This window comes from Pan troglodytes, chromosome 19, assembly GCF_028858775.2.
Source record: "Pan troglodytes isolate AG18354 chromosome 19, NHGRI_mPanTro3-v2.0_pri, whole genome shotgun sequence".
NCBI classification, from domain to species: Eukaryota; Metazoa; Chordata; class Mammalia; order Primates; family Hominidae; genus Pan; species Pan troglodytes.
Window position 1 is genome coordinate 19,053,655 of NC_072417.2, and position 17,344 is coordinate 19,070,998.

Below are 17,344 nucleotides of genomic sequence, written 5' to 3' on the forward strand. Positions count from 1 at the left end.
AGGAGACCAGCCTGGCCAACACAGTGAAACCCTGTCTCTACTAAAAAATACAAAAAGTAGCCAGGCATAGTGGCACGTGCCTGTAGTCCCAGCTACTGGAGAGGCTGAGGCAGGAGAACTGCTTGAATCACTTGAACCTAGGAAGCAGAGGTTGCAGTGAGCCCAGATCATGCCACTGCACTCCGAACCTGGGCAACAGAGGGGGATTCCACCTCAAAAAAAAAAAAAAAAAAAAAAGGACACCTGGCGGATACTCCAACTTGAATAAAAAGGCAAAAAAATTTTCCCCTTTCAAGGAAGCTACTAGAAAATTCAAATTTACCAGGCAGAGCATGGTACCTCACACCTGTAATCCCAGGACTTTGGGAGGCAGAGGCAGGCAGATCATTTGAGCTTGGGAGACCAGCCTGGTCAACATGGCAAAACCCTATCTCTAACAAAAAACACAAAAATTAGCCTGGCGTGGTGGTGCACCCTTGTAGTCCCAGCTACTCAGGAGGCTGAGGTGGGAGGATTGCTTGAACCTGGGAGGCGGAGGTTGCAACGAGCCAATGCACTCCAGCCGGGGTGATAGAGTGAGAGCCAGTCTCAGAAAAACAAAGGAAGAAAATTCAAATTTACCTTCTTGCTTTTTGTAATTTCCTCAGCCGGTTCCCAAGAAAGTGGATATACAAATGGGTGTAGCCACCCTATCAGCAGTTGTACAACAAGGCTATACAGCAAGGCAAACACTACTACCCACCTCCACACACACACACAACCTGGGAGTAAATTCCCCTTAGAAAGTTAAACTAGTTGGCCAGGAGCGGTGGCTCACACCTGTAATCCCCAGCACTTTGGGAGGCCGAGGCGGGTAGATCACCTGAGGTCAGGAGTTTGAGACCAGCCTGACCAATATGGTGAAACCCATTTCTACTAAAATTACAAAAATTATTAGCTGGGTGTGCTGGCATGCGCCTATAGTCCCAGCTACTTGGGAGGCTGAGGCAGGAGAATCGCTTGAACCCGGGACGTGGAGGTTGCAGTAAGCCAAAGATTGTGCCACTACACTCCAGCCTGGGCGACAGAGCGAGACTCTGTCTCAAAAAAGAAAAAAAAAAAAGTTCAACTAGTTAAAAATCAACACACGCTGAATGAGATTAGCAATTTATAGAAGTAAACATCCCAAGAAATGGCCTGCAAAGATATGGCTGACAACACTTGGAAACACCTAAATCCATTCTAGAGGCCTATGTATCCTCAAGGACACAAGAACCAAAGTGTATTAAAATCCAGCTAAACAGAGGCCGGGCACAGTGGCTCACGCCTGTAATCCCAGCACTTCAGGAGGCTGAGGCAGGTGGATCACTTGAGGTCAGGAGTTCAAGACCAGCCTGGCCAACATGGCAAAACCCAGTCTCCACTGAAAATACAAAAATTAGCCAAGTGTGGTGGTGCATGCCTGTAATCCTAGCTACTTGGGAGGTTGAGACAGAAGAACTGCTTCAACCCAGGAGGTGGAGGTTGCAGTGAGCAGAGACTGCACCACTGAACTTCAGACTGGGTGACAAAGCAAGACTCTATCTCAAAAAAAAAAAAAAAAGTCCAGCTAAATGGACTGACAGGAATGGCTGTAGAAGTCTAGAAAGAAAAAAAAGAATTTGCATGTTTTCCAGGGGAAAGGATTTCCTGTCTTGGATGTGGCCATTGTAGCCTCAGGATGCTAGTCATTGATCCCATCAAAATTCTTGGCTCTAACTAGGAAAATGTTTTGGCAAGCTGACATTAGAATCCCAAGCAGTCTGGAAACATATTTCTCACTTACAATTATTAAAATTAACCGTCTGAGGTGGGAGAATCACTTCAGAAGGTGGTGCCAGGAATTTGAGACCAGCCTGGCAACATAGGGAGACCCCGTCTCTACAAAAAATTAAAAAAAAAAAAAAATCAGCCGGGTGCAGTAGTAAACACCAATAGTCCCAGCTACTTGGGATGCTGAGGCAGCAGGAGAATCACTTGATCCCAGAAGTTTGAGGCTGCAGTGAGCTATGATCACACTGCATTCTAGCCTAGGAGGCAGAGCTAGACTCTGTCTCTAAAATAAATAAATAAATACATAAAGTTAACCTTCCTTCTCCTGTATCAATGTCTTGTGAATTTGGGTCCCCTGGGCTTGCTCAACCATGGGGTGGGGGACCCTGGCTTAAATTAAGCCTCTGCCCCCCACAACACTGAGGACAGATAAGGCACTTGGTCACAAACTTCAGTGCAAAGAATCTGTCATCCAGGCTGGAGTACAGTGGCGTAATCAGAGTTCACTGCAGCCTTTAACTCCTGGGCTAAAGCTATTCCTCCCATCTCAGCCTCCCAAAGTCCTCGGATTACAGGCACGAGCCACCACGCTAGGCCCTATGCCACTCTTAACTGCTCTGGCCTTCATCAGTAGGTCTCTCCCTCCTCAGTGGTAAGGAAGCTTCTGCAAGAACAATCTTCCAGTGACTGGAAATACAGTAGTAAACCAACAAAACCTCTGCCTTTGTGGAGCTTATGGAGAGATAACAATAAGCATAATAAATAAGCAAGTTCTACAGAATATTTGACAGTGATGACTGCTATGGAGAAATATAAATCAGATGAGGCCAGGTGCGGTGGCTTACTCCTGTAATCCCAGCATTTTGGGAAGCCGAGGTGGGCGGATCACAAGGTCAGGAGTTCGAGACCAGCCTGGCCAATATGGTGAAACCCCATCTCTACTAAAAGTACAAAAATTAGCTGGGCATGGTGGTGGGTGCCTGTAATCCCAGCTACTTGGGAGCTGAGGCAGGACAACCGCTTGAACCTAGGAGGCGGAGGTTGCAATGAGCCGAGATCGCACCACTGCACTCCAGCCTGGGTAACAGAGTGAGACTCCATCTCAAATAATAATAATAATAATAAATCAGATGAAAGAGGATGGGATAGGTAGAAAGAATGGACCTCACTCACAAAGTGACTTTTGAGCAGACTCAAGGACTTTCTCTACTGTCCAACAAAGTCAAACATTTCCCATACTGTTCTCTCCAGGTAGCAGATATCCTTCCAGACAGGGTGTGTTACAGCTCCCTAGTGAGCCTTGGATAAATTTAAACTAGTGTTGATTCCTTACACACCTCTCAGTGAAATTCAGCATGCACTTGCTCCCAAGCCACTGCTCAATCTTACTGTTTGTCCAGGAGTAACTTATTCATTAGTCTAAACTGTGAACAGTACTGGGCAGTAGTTATCAGTGAGTCCTGTTGTATCCTGGCATTTAAGATAAAAGGCAAGCCACAGGATTAGAGCAGGTTAGAATGTGTTTGATAGATTCAGCAGTTTACTCTTGCGTGGGTGAAGGTTTTCATCATTTATAATCATTTATAACTTGCCCCTTTCCACAAATAATTTGGAGAGGAATATTTAAATCTCAAACCAAGTGATTATCCACTTGTTTCTTGAAGATCTCCAAACCTAACCCAGTATCTTATCTACCTAAAGACCGCCTTATGTCCAGCCAAAGTCACTTTCCATTACTAAATGGACAAAACTTATTTTGTTTTGTTTTTGAGACAATACAGAGTCTTGCCTACCCAGGCTGGAGTGCAGTGGCACAATCACAGCTCACTGCAGCCTTGGCCTCCTGGGCTCCAGCAATCCTCTTGCCTCAGCCTCCCTAGTGACTGGGACTGCAGGCATGCACCACCACTCCCAGCTAATTTTTTGTAGACATGGAGTCTCACTGTTTCCCAGGCTGGTCTCAAAACTCTCGTGGCTCAAGAGATCTGCCCACCTTGGCCTCCCAAAGTATTGGGATTACAGGTGTGAGTCACTGGGCCCAGCTGGCAAACTTTTTATGACCTAGAATTCTTTATCATTTTTCCTTCTGTGGGCCTACTCTTCAAAAGACTTTGCTTACCTATCGAACTACATTAACTAAGTAATAAATCCTCTGCTTTTTATTTTAATTGACCAAAGACATATATTGCTACCAATCAGAGCTTCTAAAAAGAGACAACCGGTTGATTATTCCAGCCAAAAGCAAGAAACATGAAGCTTTTCAAGTAAAACGGCTGCAGAGTAACTCCGATTGAATGCAAGATTTCTGTTCTTAGACTAGTTCTAAAATCCTGGGATAGCCATTTCTACCTTGGTTGATCCCTAAGAGCCTGGAGACTCCATGCTGGGAAGGAGTGGCTTTGTTCAAGCCTCCTGCTAAACAGAAGAGAAACCCAGTTCCACAGATAACCAAGATCCGAAGCCGAGGCCAGGAGTCCACGCCCCCAATCCAACGTATTTCCCCGCCTAACACATTCTATCTGCCTTTCTTCTTTTGGTTTTCAATGTAGATTTGATCACAGAAAGTGAAGCAGAGGCCGGGCGCAATGGCTCACGCCTGTAATCCCAGCATTTTGGGAGGCTGAGGCGGGTGGGTCACAAGGTCAGGAGATCAAGACCATCCTGGCCAACGTGGTGAAACGCGTCTCTACTAAAAATACAAAAATCAGCTGGGTATGGTGGCACGTGCCTATAATCCCAGCTACTTAGGAGGCTAAGGTAGGAGAATCGCTTGAACCCAGGAGGTGGAGGTTGCAGTAAGCCGAGATTGCGCCACTTCGCTCCAGCCTGGTGACAGAGCAAGATAGATAGGAAGATAGGAAGGCAGGAAGGCAGGAAGGCAGGAAGGCAGGAAGGCAGGAAGGCAGGAAGGAAGGGAGAAAAAGAAAGAAACAAAGTGAAGCAGAACAAATGCACCAAACTCCTCCAACCCCCACCACGAGTGCCACCCCACACCCGGCCCACTCTTACCTTGCTCACAGTTCTCTACTGTACCATACTGAGCCAGCAGGCTGTCCAGTACCTAGGAGAATGGAGAAGGGAAGTTCACTTAACTCTGAGTCCCAAGACCCTTGCAAAGCAGCCACTGGACACCCTGCATCCCAAAGCAATGGGGCATTGACAGAGCCATAGGAGTGTTTGAGCATTATTACCTGTCCAGTGTGACCTTTCTGGGGTGCTAATGCTGATGGGGTATCTTTGCAGGAGTGTACTTAAGTTCTGCCTTAAGGGCCTTTTGGGAAGCAGACCTGGGCTGCCTGGGTCCCTAAATTATCTTCTGCCATATTACCAAGTTTAGGGCTTAGGAAACACTCATCCACCTCCCTAATGTCTCTCACCATAGGGACAACCTAAAGATGGGGCTGTGGGTTACATGAGCCAGGCACGGTGGCTCACTTGAGGTCAGGCGTTTGAGACCAGCCTGATCAACATGGTGAAACCCTGTCTCCAATAAAAACACAAAATTAGCTGAGCATGGGGGTACACGCCTGTAATCCCAGCTACTTGGGAGGCTGAGGCAGAAGAATCGCGTGAACCCGGGAGGAAGAGGTTGCAGTGAGTCGAGATCGCGCCACTGCACTCCAGCCCAGGCAAAAAGAGCAAAACTCCATCTCAAAAAAAAACAAAAAAGGAAAGAAAGAAAGAAAAAGAAGAAAGGATGAGACTCAAAAAGAAAAAAAGAAAGAAAGGATGAGACCCAGGCCTCCCTAGCCTGGCCCCAGACCTCCCCAATCATTTCTGGCAACTCCAGCTAGTCCAGACGTACTTTCCAGGCTCCACTATCCCACTCCATTTAGAGTTTCCCCCAAACACTTACTTCCCATCGGAGCTGGGGTGGAATATTTCGGATTTGAATTTTCCGGCTCCTGAAAGTAAAGGGGGAGCAGAGTTAAAGAAAGCTCTGAATATATTAGGGGTCTGTGAACTCGCAGTTTCTAATCCTTGCCCCAGTTTCTATTTCCCCACCTTCTGCTCACCAACACCATAGTCTTAAAATCTAAGAATAAACTTTTAGGAATGGAGACTTGGAGTAGGGGTACCCGCTTTAGAGACCAAAATTATCATGGATGCTACCACACCCAGGAATGCAGAATCAGGTGTTCTAAGCACTCTGTTAACATTCCCAACACACACACACACACACACACACACACACACACACACACACTTTGTTTGTCCCACCACTTTCTCATTCCTTTATTCAGTAAGCAGGTTACCATGACTATGTTCCAGGCACTAGGAATACAAAGCTAAATAAGACATTATTTTTTATTTTTTATTTGTTTTTGAGACAGAATCTCTCGCTCTGCCACCCAGGCTGGAGTGCAATGGTGCGATCTCGGCTCACTGCAACCTCTGCCCCCTGGGTTCAAGCGATTCTCCTGCCTCAGCCTCCCTAGTAGCTGGGATTACAGGTGTGCACTACCACATCCGGCTAATTTCTGTATTTTCAGTAGAGACAGGGTTTCACCATATTGGTCAGGCTGGTCTTGAACTCCTGACCTCAGATGATCTGCCCACCTCGGCCTCCCAAAATGCTGGGATTATAGGCATGAGCCACAACACCCGGCCCAAGACATTATTATTAATTAATCTAACAACCATTTAATTGATACCTACTTCACGTACTACTTTGTTCCAGATGCTGGAGACACACAAATAAACAAAGGAGACAAAATGCCTGGTTGAAGGTGTTCACAATTTATTAGGTGAGATAATACATGCAAACAAATCACAGCAAGATATAGTGCAGTGGTTAAGTCCTTGGCACAGATATGGATTTAAACCTATGCTCCACTTACTAGTACTGACCTTTACAAGATTGTTTAACCTCTTTGAGGCCGTTTTTTCCTATGTAAAACAGAGATAATACCTTTCCACAGGGTGGTAGGGTGGTAGGTGATGCTAGAAAATGTAAGTACTTGAAGTATAACAATAGATGTATCTGCGAATACTAAGGTGGGAGTGATTAACACACATACAAGTCAGCATAATGCCACTACCTTCCCCTCTCCCAGTAACTATACAGTACTTTCTTCTTTCCATCTTTATTATCATTATTATTAACAATCTTGTAAAGTGCTCTGTCACCCAAACTGGAGTGCAGTGGCATAAACACAACTCACTGCAGCCTAGACCTGCTGGGATCGAGTGATCCTCCCAGCTCCCACCCTCCTGTATAGCTGGGACCACATGCGCATGCCACTATGCCCAGGTAATTTCTTCTTCCCATCTTTAAAATGTAATTTTTAGCCACGCGCGGTGGCTCACGCCTGTAATCCCAACACTTTGGGAGGCCGAGGCAGGCGAATCACTTGAGGTCAGGAGTTGGAGACCAGCCTGGCCAACATGGTGAAACCTCCTCTCTACAAAAAAAAAAAAAAAAAAAATTAGCAGGGTGTGGTGGCACGTGCCTGTAATTCCAGCTACTCAGGAGGCTGAGGCAGGAGGATTGCTTGAACCAGGGAGGCAGAGGTTGCAGTAAGCCGAAATCACACCACTGCACTGCAGCCTGGGCAACAGAATGAGACTTGTTTTAAAAAAAAAAAAAGGTAGTTTTCCCTGAGGAAGGCTTTCAGGCTCAGGGTCGACTCCCAGATCACTTGCTCACCACCCAAATAAATGCGCTAATCCCTGGGTTTAAGATTTTTAAATTGATTTGATGCATTGGCCAATTGCATTTATATCTTTGTTTATCCTTGATCATAAACTCTTAGTCCAAGGACAATGTCCAAAAAAATTCTAGTGGCTTGAAGGAAAACTGAACTAGAAAGCAAGAAAGTCTAGCCCTTAACCTGCCCCTGACTGGCTGTCCCTCTAATTAAGCCTCTCTTAAGCTTCGGGCCTCAGTATTCCTACCTGACATGCAATGGGGACAGTGCCAGCCCTGCCAAGCCTGGGGGAAGGGGTTTGAAAACAGGGAAGGGGGATGCTAAGCTCTAGTTGTAAAAGTGTTGACCTTGGCTGTCCTGAGCCAGTTCACTCACTTTACCCATATGACCTCAATATCTCCAGGTTTACAGTGGGTACAGCAAGATCTTTATGATCTTTTCTAGCCTGCAATTCTAAATGTGGAGAGTCTTCATCCATAAAATATGTTAAGGAAATCTCTCCCAGGGATGAAATAATGGGGAAAGAAGGAAATAAACATTGAAGAGAATCTCTGTCTTTGGCTGTCTTCTTTGGTTTGTTCATGAACTTGACCTAAGTAAGTCAGATTATAGCAGGACAAAATAGTAAGATACAAATCCAGTTCCAGGTCCCCAGATGCCATCAGACCACCTTTTTGTGATTCAATTCATTGGCCAAGAGGGAACCCCCACATCTACCCTTGTGAGGAATTTCCTACAACTCATTCGATGACCAACTAGACAGACTGAAAATGTAGAAGCCCTCACAATGAAAGCAAAACTGCCGGAAGAAATGAGGAAAAGAAATGGCCATGCCATTGGAAGGTTGAGAACGCAGACCTAGTTTAACACCTATAACAGGTATTGCTTCGGCCCAGGCCCAGGACCTCCCTCAAGGGTACACTTCTGGATGTCTGGATGAAGGGCAGAGAGGTGGGGGTGGCTTACCTGGGAGTTCAAACCAGTAAGGGCCTAAGGGAACCCCAGTTTAGGGGCCCAGTTTGAAGTGTGCTCTTTCAAGATGGTCCCTTAGTACAATCTAAGGTCAAAGGTCAAAATTCCCTCACACTTCAAACTCCCAGTTTTAGAGGCTTTCTTTCGTGGAGGGGATGGGGGAAGGGAGAAGGGTGGCAGTGGTGAAATCAAATCTCTGCTGGGATGTTAATCCATATCCTGAAAGCAATGGCAGGCAGATCGTCTGGAATGTCTGGAATGTTCCAGGAGAGGGAGGGGGAGGAGGGCAGGGCCACCCAACCAATGAAAGACAAGACATCCTGGCAGCCCTCCCCTGCCCCCAACCAGCAGGGACTCACCCAGCCCTCCAGGGTACACACCCCACCCTGGGAACCCACTCCAGGCCCCTCCAGGCTGCCTCCTTTCAACAAAGCCCCCAGCCCTGATTAAAACACAACAGCGGGAGGGGCGGGGCGGGGGGCAGGGAGGCACAGAGGCCGTGAAGAACCTTTGTCTTTTAAGCCCTTGGCCCGGTTTCTATTAAATATGGTGCTACCTAATTTCTTTCAGGCCTCAAAGCACATGGGGCATTTCTGATCCCTGTAACCTGTATTCCCTTCCCTTGGTCCCAGTCTCATTCACTCCACAAACACTTAGAGAAGGCCTGGTGTAGGCTGAGCTGGGGCAGTGTGTTGGGAACTTGGGGGATCCAGATGGAAGCTAAGAGCACCCTAACTGGTTACTTCTTCACTCTGAACCTTAGTTACCTCCTATGAAACTTGAATAAGGCTTTTATAAAACAAGCTGCCTGCCATGTAGTAAGCACTCAAACCATGTCCAAGTCCCCAGTCCCAGGGAACTGGAGTATCCAGACTAGTATGGAAAGAGGCAGGTGGGTAGGGCTGACAATAGTTAACAGTTATTAAGATTTTACTTCTGCACTGGTGGGGAAAATAGTGAAAAATACCACTGCCTAGAGCACCACCCCCATCTCCCCAATTAAAGGGTCCAGGGACCAGGGACCCGCTCCAGCACTTCAGTAGACCAGCTTCTACCAGAGCTGTGAAGTGCCTTTGCCCTATGGGCAGTATCTCCTGGGCACCTTCTATATGCCTGGATTGCCTAAACCGATGAACAGCCATTGTTCAGAAAAGGAAGGTGAACTCTGAGTTCATTAGTCCCTCCCCACCACCCTCCTATAGCTGATAAACCTGTGGATTCAAAGAATGAAGCAACCAGCCCCTGGCAATAAAGGCAACAGTTGCACCAGCCTATTTTTCTGGGTGCCAACATGCTGTGGCTTCTGGTGTCTTCTGCCTTCCTTGATGTACAGAGCAGTTATCAGGTCCTGGGCCAGGGGTGGGGCACGTGGGGACGGGGGCGGCAGCTTGCCAGATACATAGCAGCTATTGAGGACTCACCTCTCAAACGCTGCTGGGCCAAGGAGGAGGCATAAGAGCCACAAAGACTGAGTGACCATCCTCCAGAAGCCCAGGGGTGATTCAGGAGAAAACAGAGGGAAAGAGCATCCTTGCAACAGCTTAAAAAGCTATGTAGGAAGTAAGAGATTCAGGAAGCACAGGGAGCAGGGCCCCTGGGAGGGAGATGAGGTTGGGAACTCTCCCTGGGCTGAGACTTCTCATCCTTCATACCTCAAGAGTTCAGAGAAGTGTCACTGACTTACACCAAAGAGAAAAGAAAACAGTTCTCAATTAGGAAAGAGCCTGCTTTTTTTTTTTCCTTTGAGACACGGTATTGCTCTGTCATCCAGGCTGGAGTGCAGTGGTGAGACCTTGGCTCACTGCAGCCTCGACTTCCCAGGCTCAAGGGATCCTCCCACCTCAGCCCCCTGAGCAGCTGGGGCCACAGGCACATGCGCCATCACGCCTGGCTCCAATTTTTTTTGTTGTTTTTTTAATTGTAGAGACGGGGCCTCACCATGTTTTCAAGGCTGGTCTCACACTCCTGTCTGTCCTCAAGCGATCCTCCCACCTCAGCTCCCAAAGTGCTGTATAGATGTGAGCCACCACACCAGGATGACAATAATTTCTTGATGTCATCAAATACCTAGTCAATGTTCAATATGCCAAATAATCACTTTTCAACTAACTATGGAAATAGGCAGCTGGAAGAAGAAGTTAATAGCTTAAAGAATTATAGGTGGGATGTTTTGATTTATCGGAGTGCAATTCCACGGTGCAGACCCACTGTTCACTGGGTCATGAGAACTCTTAAGTGTTTTTTATTTTGTCCTCCAGCCTAAAGTGAGTTTACTTTGGCAAATGCTTTTTGTCCCTTTTATGTCATCAAAAAGGCAGCATAGGGACAGTGCGAAGAGTCTGGATTCAAACAGGCTTTGGGTTCAAATTCTGGCTGTGGTTCTGCATGGCTGTGTGACTTAGACAAGATACTCAACCTCTCTATCTCAGTACCCTGGTCTGTAAAACATCCGTTGATACCACCTTAGTGGGTAGGGAGAATTATATGAGATAATGAATCTCAGAGCCTGGCATGTTAATTCCCTTCCTTTAAAGGAGAAGTTAGGGCCAGGTGCGGTGGCTCACGCCTGTAATCCCAGCACCCTGGGAGACCAAGGTGGGCGGGTCATGGGGTCAGGAGTTCAAGACCAGCCTGGCCAACATGGTGAGACCTTGTCTCTACTAAAAATACAAAAACTAGATGGGCGTAATGGAGCACACCTGTAACCCCAGCTACTTTGAAGCAGGAGAATCGCTTGAACCCAAGAGGCTGGGAGGTTGCAGTGAGATCGCACCATTGCACTCCAGCCTGGGTGACATAGCATGACTCTGTCCCCCACCCCACCCCACCCCCCCAAAAAAATACATATATATGTGTGTGTGTGTGTGTATATATATGTGTGTGTGTGTGTGTATATATGTGTGGGTGTATATGTGTGTGTGTGTGTGTGTGTATATATATAAATTAGCCAGGTGTGCACCTGTGGTCCCAGCTATTCAGGAGGCTGAGATGGGAGGATCACCTGGGTCCGGGAAGCAGAGGTTGCAGTGAGCCGAGATGGCACCATTGCACTCCGGCCTGGGTGAGAGAGTGAGATCCTGTCTCAAACTAAATAAATAAAGTATAAGTTAGGAGCCAGGCACAATGGCTCTCTCCTGTTGTCAATCTTTTAAAGTCATATTGTAATTCTTATATTTTAGAAATACATACTGAAATAGTTACAAATAAAATGACATGTCTAAGATTTGCTTCAAAATAATCAGAGCGCAGGGGAAAATGAAAACAGACTACATATGCATGGTAATTTTAAAGCTAAGTGATGGATGGTACACAGAGGGGTTATTACATTATCCTTTCTACTTTTATGTTTATATTTCTTTCCATAATAAAAAGGTAAAAACTAAAAAGATGTAATTCCAGCTCACCCAGTTCTGAAGTTATTAGCAGTTCAAAATTAATAGAAACTAGTATGAAGTAATGATGAAATTTTCCTATTGGTGTTCTATTCGAAAGAATCCAGAACCTTGAGGAGCTTACGGGGGATTGGAAGGAGACAAGGGCTTGGGCTCCAAGGGAGGAAGGAGCAAATGCACCAGATGAGATGGTCTCAGAAAGAGGCCTCCCAGGAAAGCACTGTGCACAGTGTGAATGGGAGACTGAAAACTACCCCTGGGACTGGGATTTCTCTAATCCTCTGCAAACCTGCTCCTTCTTTCAGCCCCCATACCCAGAAGCGAGGATGCCATTTTCAATCATGTTTATGGCCTCCCTCACCCCTCCCTAGAGGGAGGACTGCCTTTAAACTGGGGTGGGGCAAGCCAGTTGAAGGAAGGGAGGAGGGCAAGGTGGGAGCAGGTTTTGGAATCTTGTCAAGTTTGGGGCCCCAATTCCCCTAGGGCCCCTGTCATGAGTCAAGCCTGGACTTTCATCTCCAGCAAAGAGGTAGGATTAAACCAGGATCTTCAGATTAGAACCTTCACCTCCACCCCTCCCCCAGGCCAAGCTTCTGGCTCCCTGTGTGGCCTTCAACTCTGGACCTCAGTTTCTCACATTTGGGAAACTAGGAGTAGGGTTAGTCCATCTTAGAGGGTCCTGTGTCCCCAGACAGGGATCAACCCTGTCTACCTATAAGGAAACACTTTCTTAATTAGAGGGATTTTCTGTGTCCTAATAGTCTGAATAACTGGTTCTTAACTTTTTTTTTTTTTTGAGACAGTTCCTATTAGGATAAAAGGCAAGAACATTCCACCAGAAAAATGCACTTTGCACACCATTTCAAGATTTCAGGGGTTAATGAAGACTTTCGAATCCATCCATAACCCCAAAGTAAAGGCACACTCCCTAACCCCCATCCCCACCTAACACAATTTAACTTCATCCCAAAGATATCCAAGTCTTCAGTCATGGCTGCAGGCATCTCAACAAGTAGAGAAGGAATCAGCCTGAGGCAATTAGAAAACAAAGCTAGACTGGGAGCCAGTTTGGGGTTCCCAGGATACTGGAAAAGAGTGAGCAACAAACATGTTTCAAACCTGCAAAAACACACACACCATGCTCACGTCATCTAACAGGTACCAGATTTCTAATCAGAAGTCAAGAAGCTGGTGGTTTCTGGTAAGGGTCCAGCTGCTCGGAGCCATTCTTTTTTGTTGTTATTGTTGTTATCTTGACGGCTATTACACACTGGGCCTTCTCTGTCCACTACAAGAGCCACTAATTACATGTGGCTGCTCTACTGAGGCTCTTACAGCGTGGCCAGTCCAACTGAGCAACTGAATTTTTAATTTTGTAACTTTAAGTGTTAGGCCAGGTGTGGTGGCTCACACCTGTAATCCCAGCACTTTGGGAGGCCGAGGTGGGTGGATCACCTGAGGTCAGGAATTCAAGACTAGCCTGGCCAACATGGCGAAACCCTGTCTCTACTAAAAATACAAAAATTAGACTGGCGTGGTGGTGTATGCCTGTAATCCCAGCTACTCGGAAAGTTGAGGCACTTTGGGAGGCCGAGGCAGGTGGATCACCTGAGGTCAGAAGCTCAAGGCCAGCCTGACCAATATGGTGAAACCCCATCTCTACTAAAAATACAAAACATTAGCCGGGTGTGGTGGCAGGCGCCTGTAATCCCAGCTACTCGGGAGGCTGAGGCTCAAGAATTGCTTGAACCCCGGAGGCTGAGGTTGTGGTGAGTTGATATCATGCCACTGCACTCCAGCCTGAGCAACAGAGTGAGACTCTGACTTGAAAAATAATAAATAAATGAATATAAAATAATTTTAATCTAGTTTAGAATACTAGATTTCTAAAACTTAAGTACCCTCCAAAAAACAATCTCTTTAATAATTATTTATATTGATTGCATGTTGAGATAATTTTTTATATATTGGGTTAACTATCTTTAAAATTAATTTCACCTGTTTCTTTAATATGACTCGTAGAAAATAGAAACTTACATGTATGGCTCACATTGCATTTCTATTGGACAGTGCTGGGCACTGTGCTACAGTACCCAGCACATAGGCATGGTCCCTGCTTTGACAGGGTTTACAGTCCAGCAGGGGACCTGGTTTGATTTGATTTGGTCTGGTTTGGTTTGGGATAAGAGGACAAAGCTAACCAGGGAGTGAGGGAGGGCTGCTCACTGGACCCCTTCAGAAGTAGGTGATTCTGCTGACTCTTCAACAAGAGGGTTCCATGTGGCTGACACCAGAGTAGAAGCCCCCTCCCAAAGCTGGCCCCTCTCCCAGTTGTCGCTCCCATCTGGAAGTTGCCCTAAGGTGCCAACCTCTGCCTTTTCCAGAAAATCACCACTGACTCAGTCCTTCCTCCCCACCCCGCCTCCTTATCCCTACAGGGTGGAGAGGCGGTGAAAAAAAAAAATTGTCCAAGAAAACTTCTGAAGGGGGCGGACCTGGCACGCTTCAGGATGGCAGTAGCTGAGAAAGGGGGCGGGGGCGGGGAGGGGAGGAGGAGCTGGCCGAAAGCCCAGGGCTCTGTGCCAGGCTGATCCAGAGGCAGGGCAGCCAGACAGGCGGGAGGACAGGCGGGGGGGCAGGAGGACAGGCGGGGGGGCAGGAGGACAGGCGGGCGGGCGGGCTGTCGAGTGGCAGGCTGGCAGGGGTAGGGGCCAGAAAACATTGACCTACTGGGAGATGTGGGACTGGGCAGAGCAGATGCCACCACCACGAAGAAAGCCAGAGTGTGAGGGGACTGGAAGGTGAGGACACCACTGGAATGCAACTGTCACCCTGTGAGCAAGGTCTTTTAATGTATGTGGCATACACGCACTGCCTCCTTCCTATACTACTTGTTGGGGGAAAAGTAGGAAGGAAAAGCAGGTCACCAAGAGCTACTCTGGGCTGAACCCTTCTTCCCACTCCTCTGGAGGGCTCTTCTACCCATATTTAGGGGAGAGAAGGGAATCACTCAGCTTATATGATCCCACACACACACACACACGCGCGCGCGCGCACACACACAATACACACACCTTAATCTGTCACCAAGAAGTTCCAGTTGAAAAACATCAGATTCATACATTGAGGCAGAAAGGAAAGGGGTAAGCCTCTGAAGCCTGAGAGGATGCTGAACAGTCACCCTCATTTCACAGATGGAGAAACTGAGGCTCAGAGAAGGAAACAGACTTGCCAACTTGGAGGCAGGACTAGTAGGCTGCTTGTGCTCACTGCACCAAACTCCACTGCTTTCTTTCTGAAGACAAGTGTTAATACAGCAGAAGCCTGAACAGCCCCGACGTCAGAAGCAGGAAAAGTGCCCATATTCTGTATGGTTAAGTGCGTGCCAACTGGCTTTTACTGCATGCGGCTCTAATTTGGGCACGGGATTTCACTTGCAGAAGAGCTAAGTGCCCTATAATACGGCTGGATGGCTGTCAGGGAGATTTGTTAGTGGGGTGAAAGGGTGCTCACCAAAAATCCCTACCATGCAAAATGTCATCTTGCTCTGGGGGAGGAAGGAAGCAACTTGTGGAAGGTGCTAAGTGGCGGTGGGGTCAAGCCAACCTCAGCATGAATACTTTGCTCAATTCGCCTATCTCGGAAATAGTTTGACAAGAAAGCCCATCTGAGCAGCCCCCAAGGAGGCCAAAACAGAAGCTCTGGGACAGTCCAGCTCTTTCCAGACAAATTCCACATCAGCCTGGTCTCCAACTGCCACCCTCTCCCCCACTTTGAGTGGCTCCCAAAGAGGAGAAGTGGTCATGTGGAAGCACAGAGAATGGGGGGTCCCTGGGGTAGACTGAGGAAGTGGAGAAGAAACCATCAGGACAAACCTACAGTATGGGGACAAATAGAAAAGAGGTGACCCAACGGGAGCTGTGCAACTGAGCCTCCCTCCTGCAAGCTGAGATGGGGAGGTCCCCCTCAGGGACATTGCTCACGATCCTTCTCAGACTGGCAGTGGGAAGGGAAGTTTCGGAATCTTCCCCCGGGTGTCGGGAAGGCTACTGAGCTCCGACCGAGGGAAAGGTGGGGGGCAGGAAGACCATCTCTGGCCCGGCCCCACCTCTCTGGAGATGCTGGTTTAGCTCTCGCCCCCGGTGGAGATGCCAGCCTCTCTCCAGAAAGCTTAAAAGCCATACGGTCACGGCCGGGCAAAGTGGTTCACGCCTATAATCCCAGCACTTTGGGAAGCAGAAGCGGGAGGATCATCTGAAGTCAGAAGTTCGAGACCAGCCTGGCCAACATGGTGAAACCTCGTCTCTACTAAAAATACAAAAATTAGCCGGGTGTTGTGGCACACGCCTGTAATCCCAGCTACTCGGGAGGCTGAGGTTGCATTGAGCCGAGATCACGCCACTGCACTCCAGCCTGGGCGACAGAGCGCACGCTCGGGCACTCGGGGTCTCAGAGGCCCGGCCGAGGATGAAGCTGGTGCCCAGTGGAAGGCGTCATGAGAGGTACCTTGCAAAGAGACAGAGTCAGGCTCTGTCCTGCAGAGGGAACAGCCGAGGTGGCCCTCTCAGGAGCAAGGAGAGGAAACCAGACCAGCCTCCAAAGCAATCTGTCTTCGGCAGCTTCCCACCGCACCATGAGAAGGACCCGGCAGACATCCCCGTGCTCCTCGGGGTCCTTAGTGCCCCCTGATGACGATGGGCAAACATCTGGGCACCAGCCCCGAAAGGGTCTGCGTGTCCATAAGTGGCGGCCGCTGCGCAGGAGCCCTCAGGGATCCGCGTCTCCCCCTAGCTGCCAACCATGACCTGCGGTGGGAAACAGGCGCTGCAGCTGGCTTCTTCCTGGCGGGCGCTTCCTCAGCCAGTCTCTCCCCTGACAAGGACCCCAACGTGGCCCTCCTCCCCCTCAAGTGCCCTCTCTGTGGAGGTTTTCCTCCCCAGGGCTCCGCACGGTCTAGAATGTTCTACCACCAAGGATCCTGTCTGGGAGGACTGAGTGCCTTCCAAGATGGTTCTCGCCTATCCTTGGCCAGGAGGAGGGGACGGCCAAGAGAACCTAGGCGGTGAACACGGCCCCTCGCGGTGGAGCAGGGGAAAGCGCAGCAGAGCGGGCCACTGAGGGGGACGGCGACTGGGGGGCTGAGACTGAGGGGGAGACAGAGGGGGACGGCGACTGGGGGGGAGACAGATGGGGACGGGGACTGAGGGGGAGACTGAGGCGGAGACTGAGGGGGACGGGGACCGCGGGGAGAACCACTAACTGGGATAGTGCGGTGCCTGGGAAGGGCGGCGGCAGCTGAGGCGGGGGAGGGGCGCCCTCGTGAACGGGCAATTGAGAACTGAGACGGCGCAGCTGAGGGGCGGGCTGTCCCCGCCTGTGCCCACGGTCGCCCCCTCCCCAGCCCCTCTCACCTAACCCGGGAAGCTGAGCACTCGCCCTCCCACCCCGGCCTCTGGGTGGGCTGAGGCCGCAGCGCGCAAGGAGGGGGACAGAGCAGCCCCCCAGCCCCTCCGCTACAGGGCTCCGCACGGTCTCGAA

The 17,344-nt window shown here is 48.8% G+C and overlaps 1 protein-coding gene across 2 annotated transcripts in view; it reads right to left on the reverse strand.

The window, feature by feature from the left end:
* IGF2BP1 (insulin like growth factor 2 mRNA binding protein 1) overlaps positions 1–17,344 on the reverse strand; it is a 52,155-nt gene that overhangs the window by 18,075 nt on the left and 16,736 nt on the right. For both annotated transcript variants that reach the window (XM_016931503.4, XM_016931502.4), the window contains exons 4-5: positions 5,648–5,696; positions 4,801–4,852 (exon numbers count right to left, since the gene is read on the reverse strand). In XM_016931503.4, the coding sequence (XP_016786992.1) occupies positions 4,801–4,852; positions 5,648–5,696 (101 nt within the window). The remainder of the gene's footprint in view (positions 1–4,800; positions 4,853–5,647; positions 5,697–17,344) is intronic.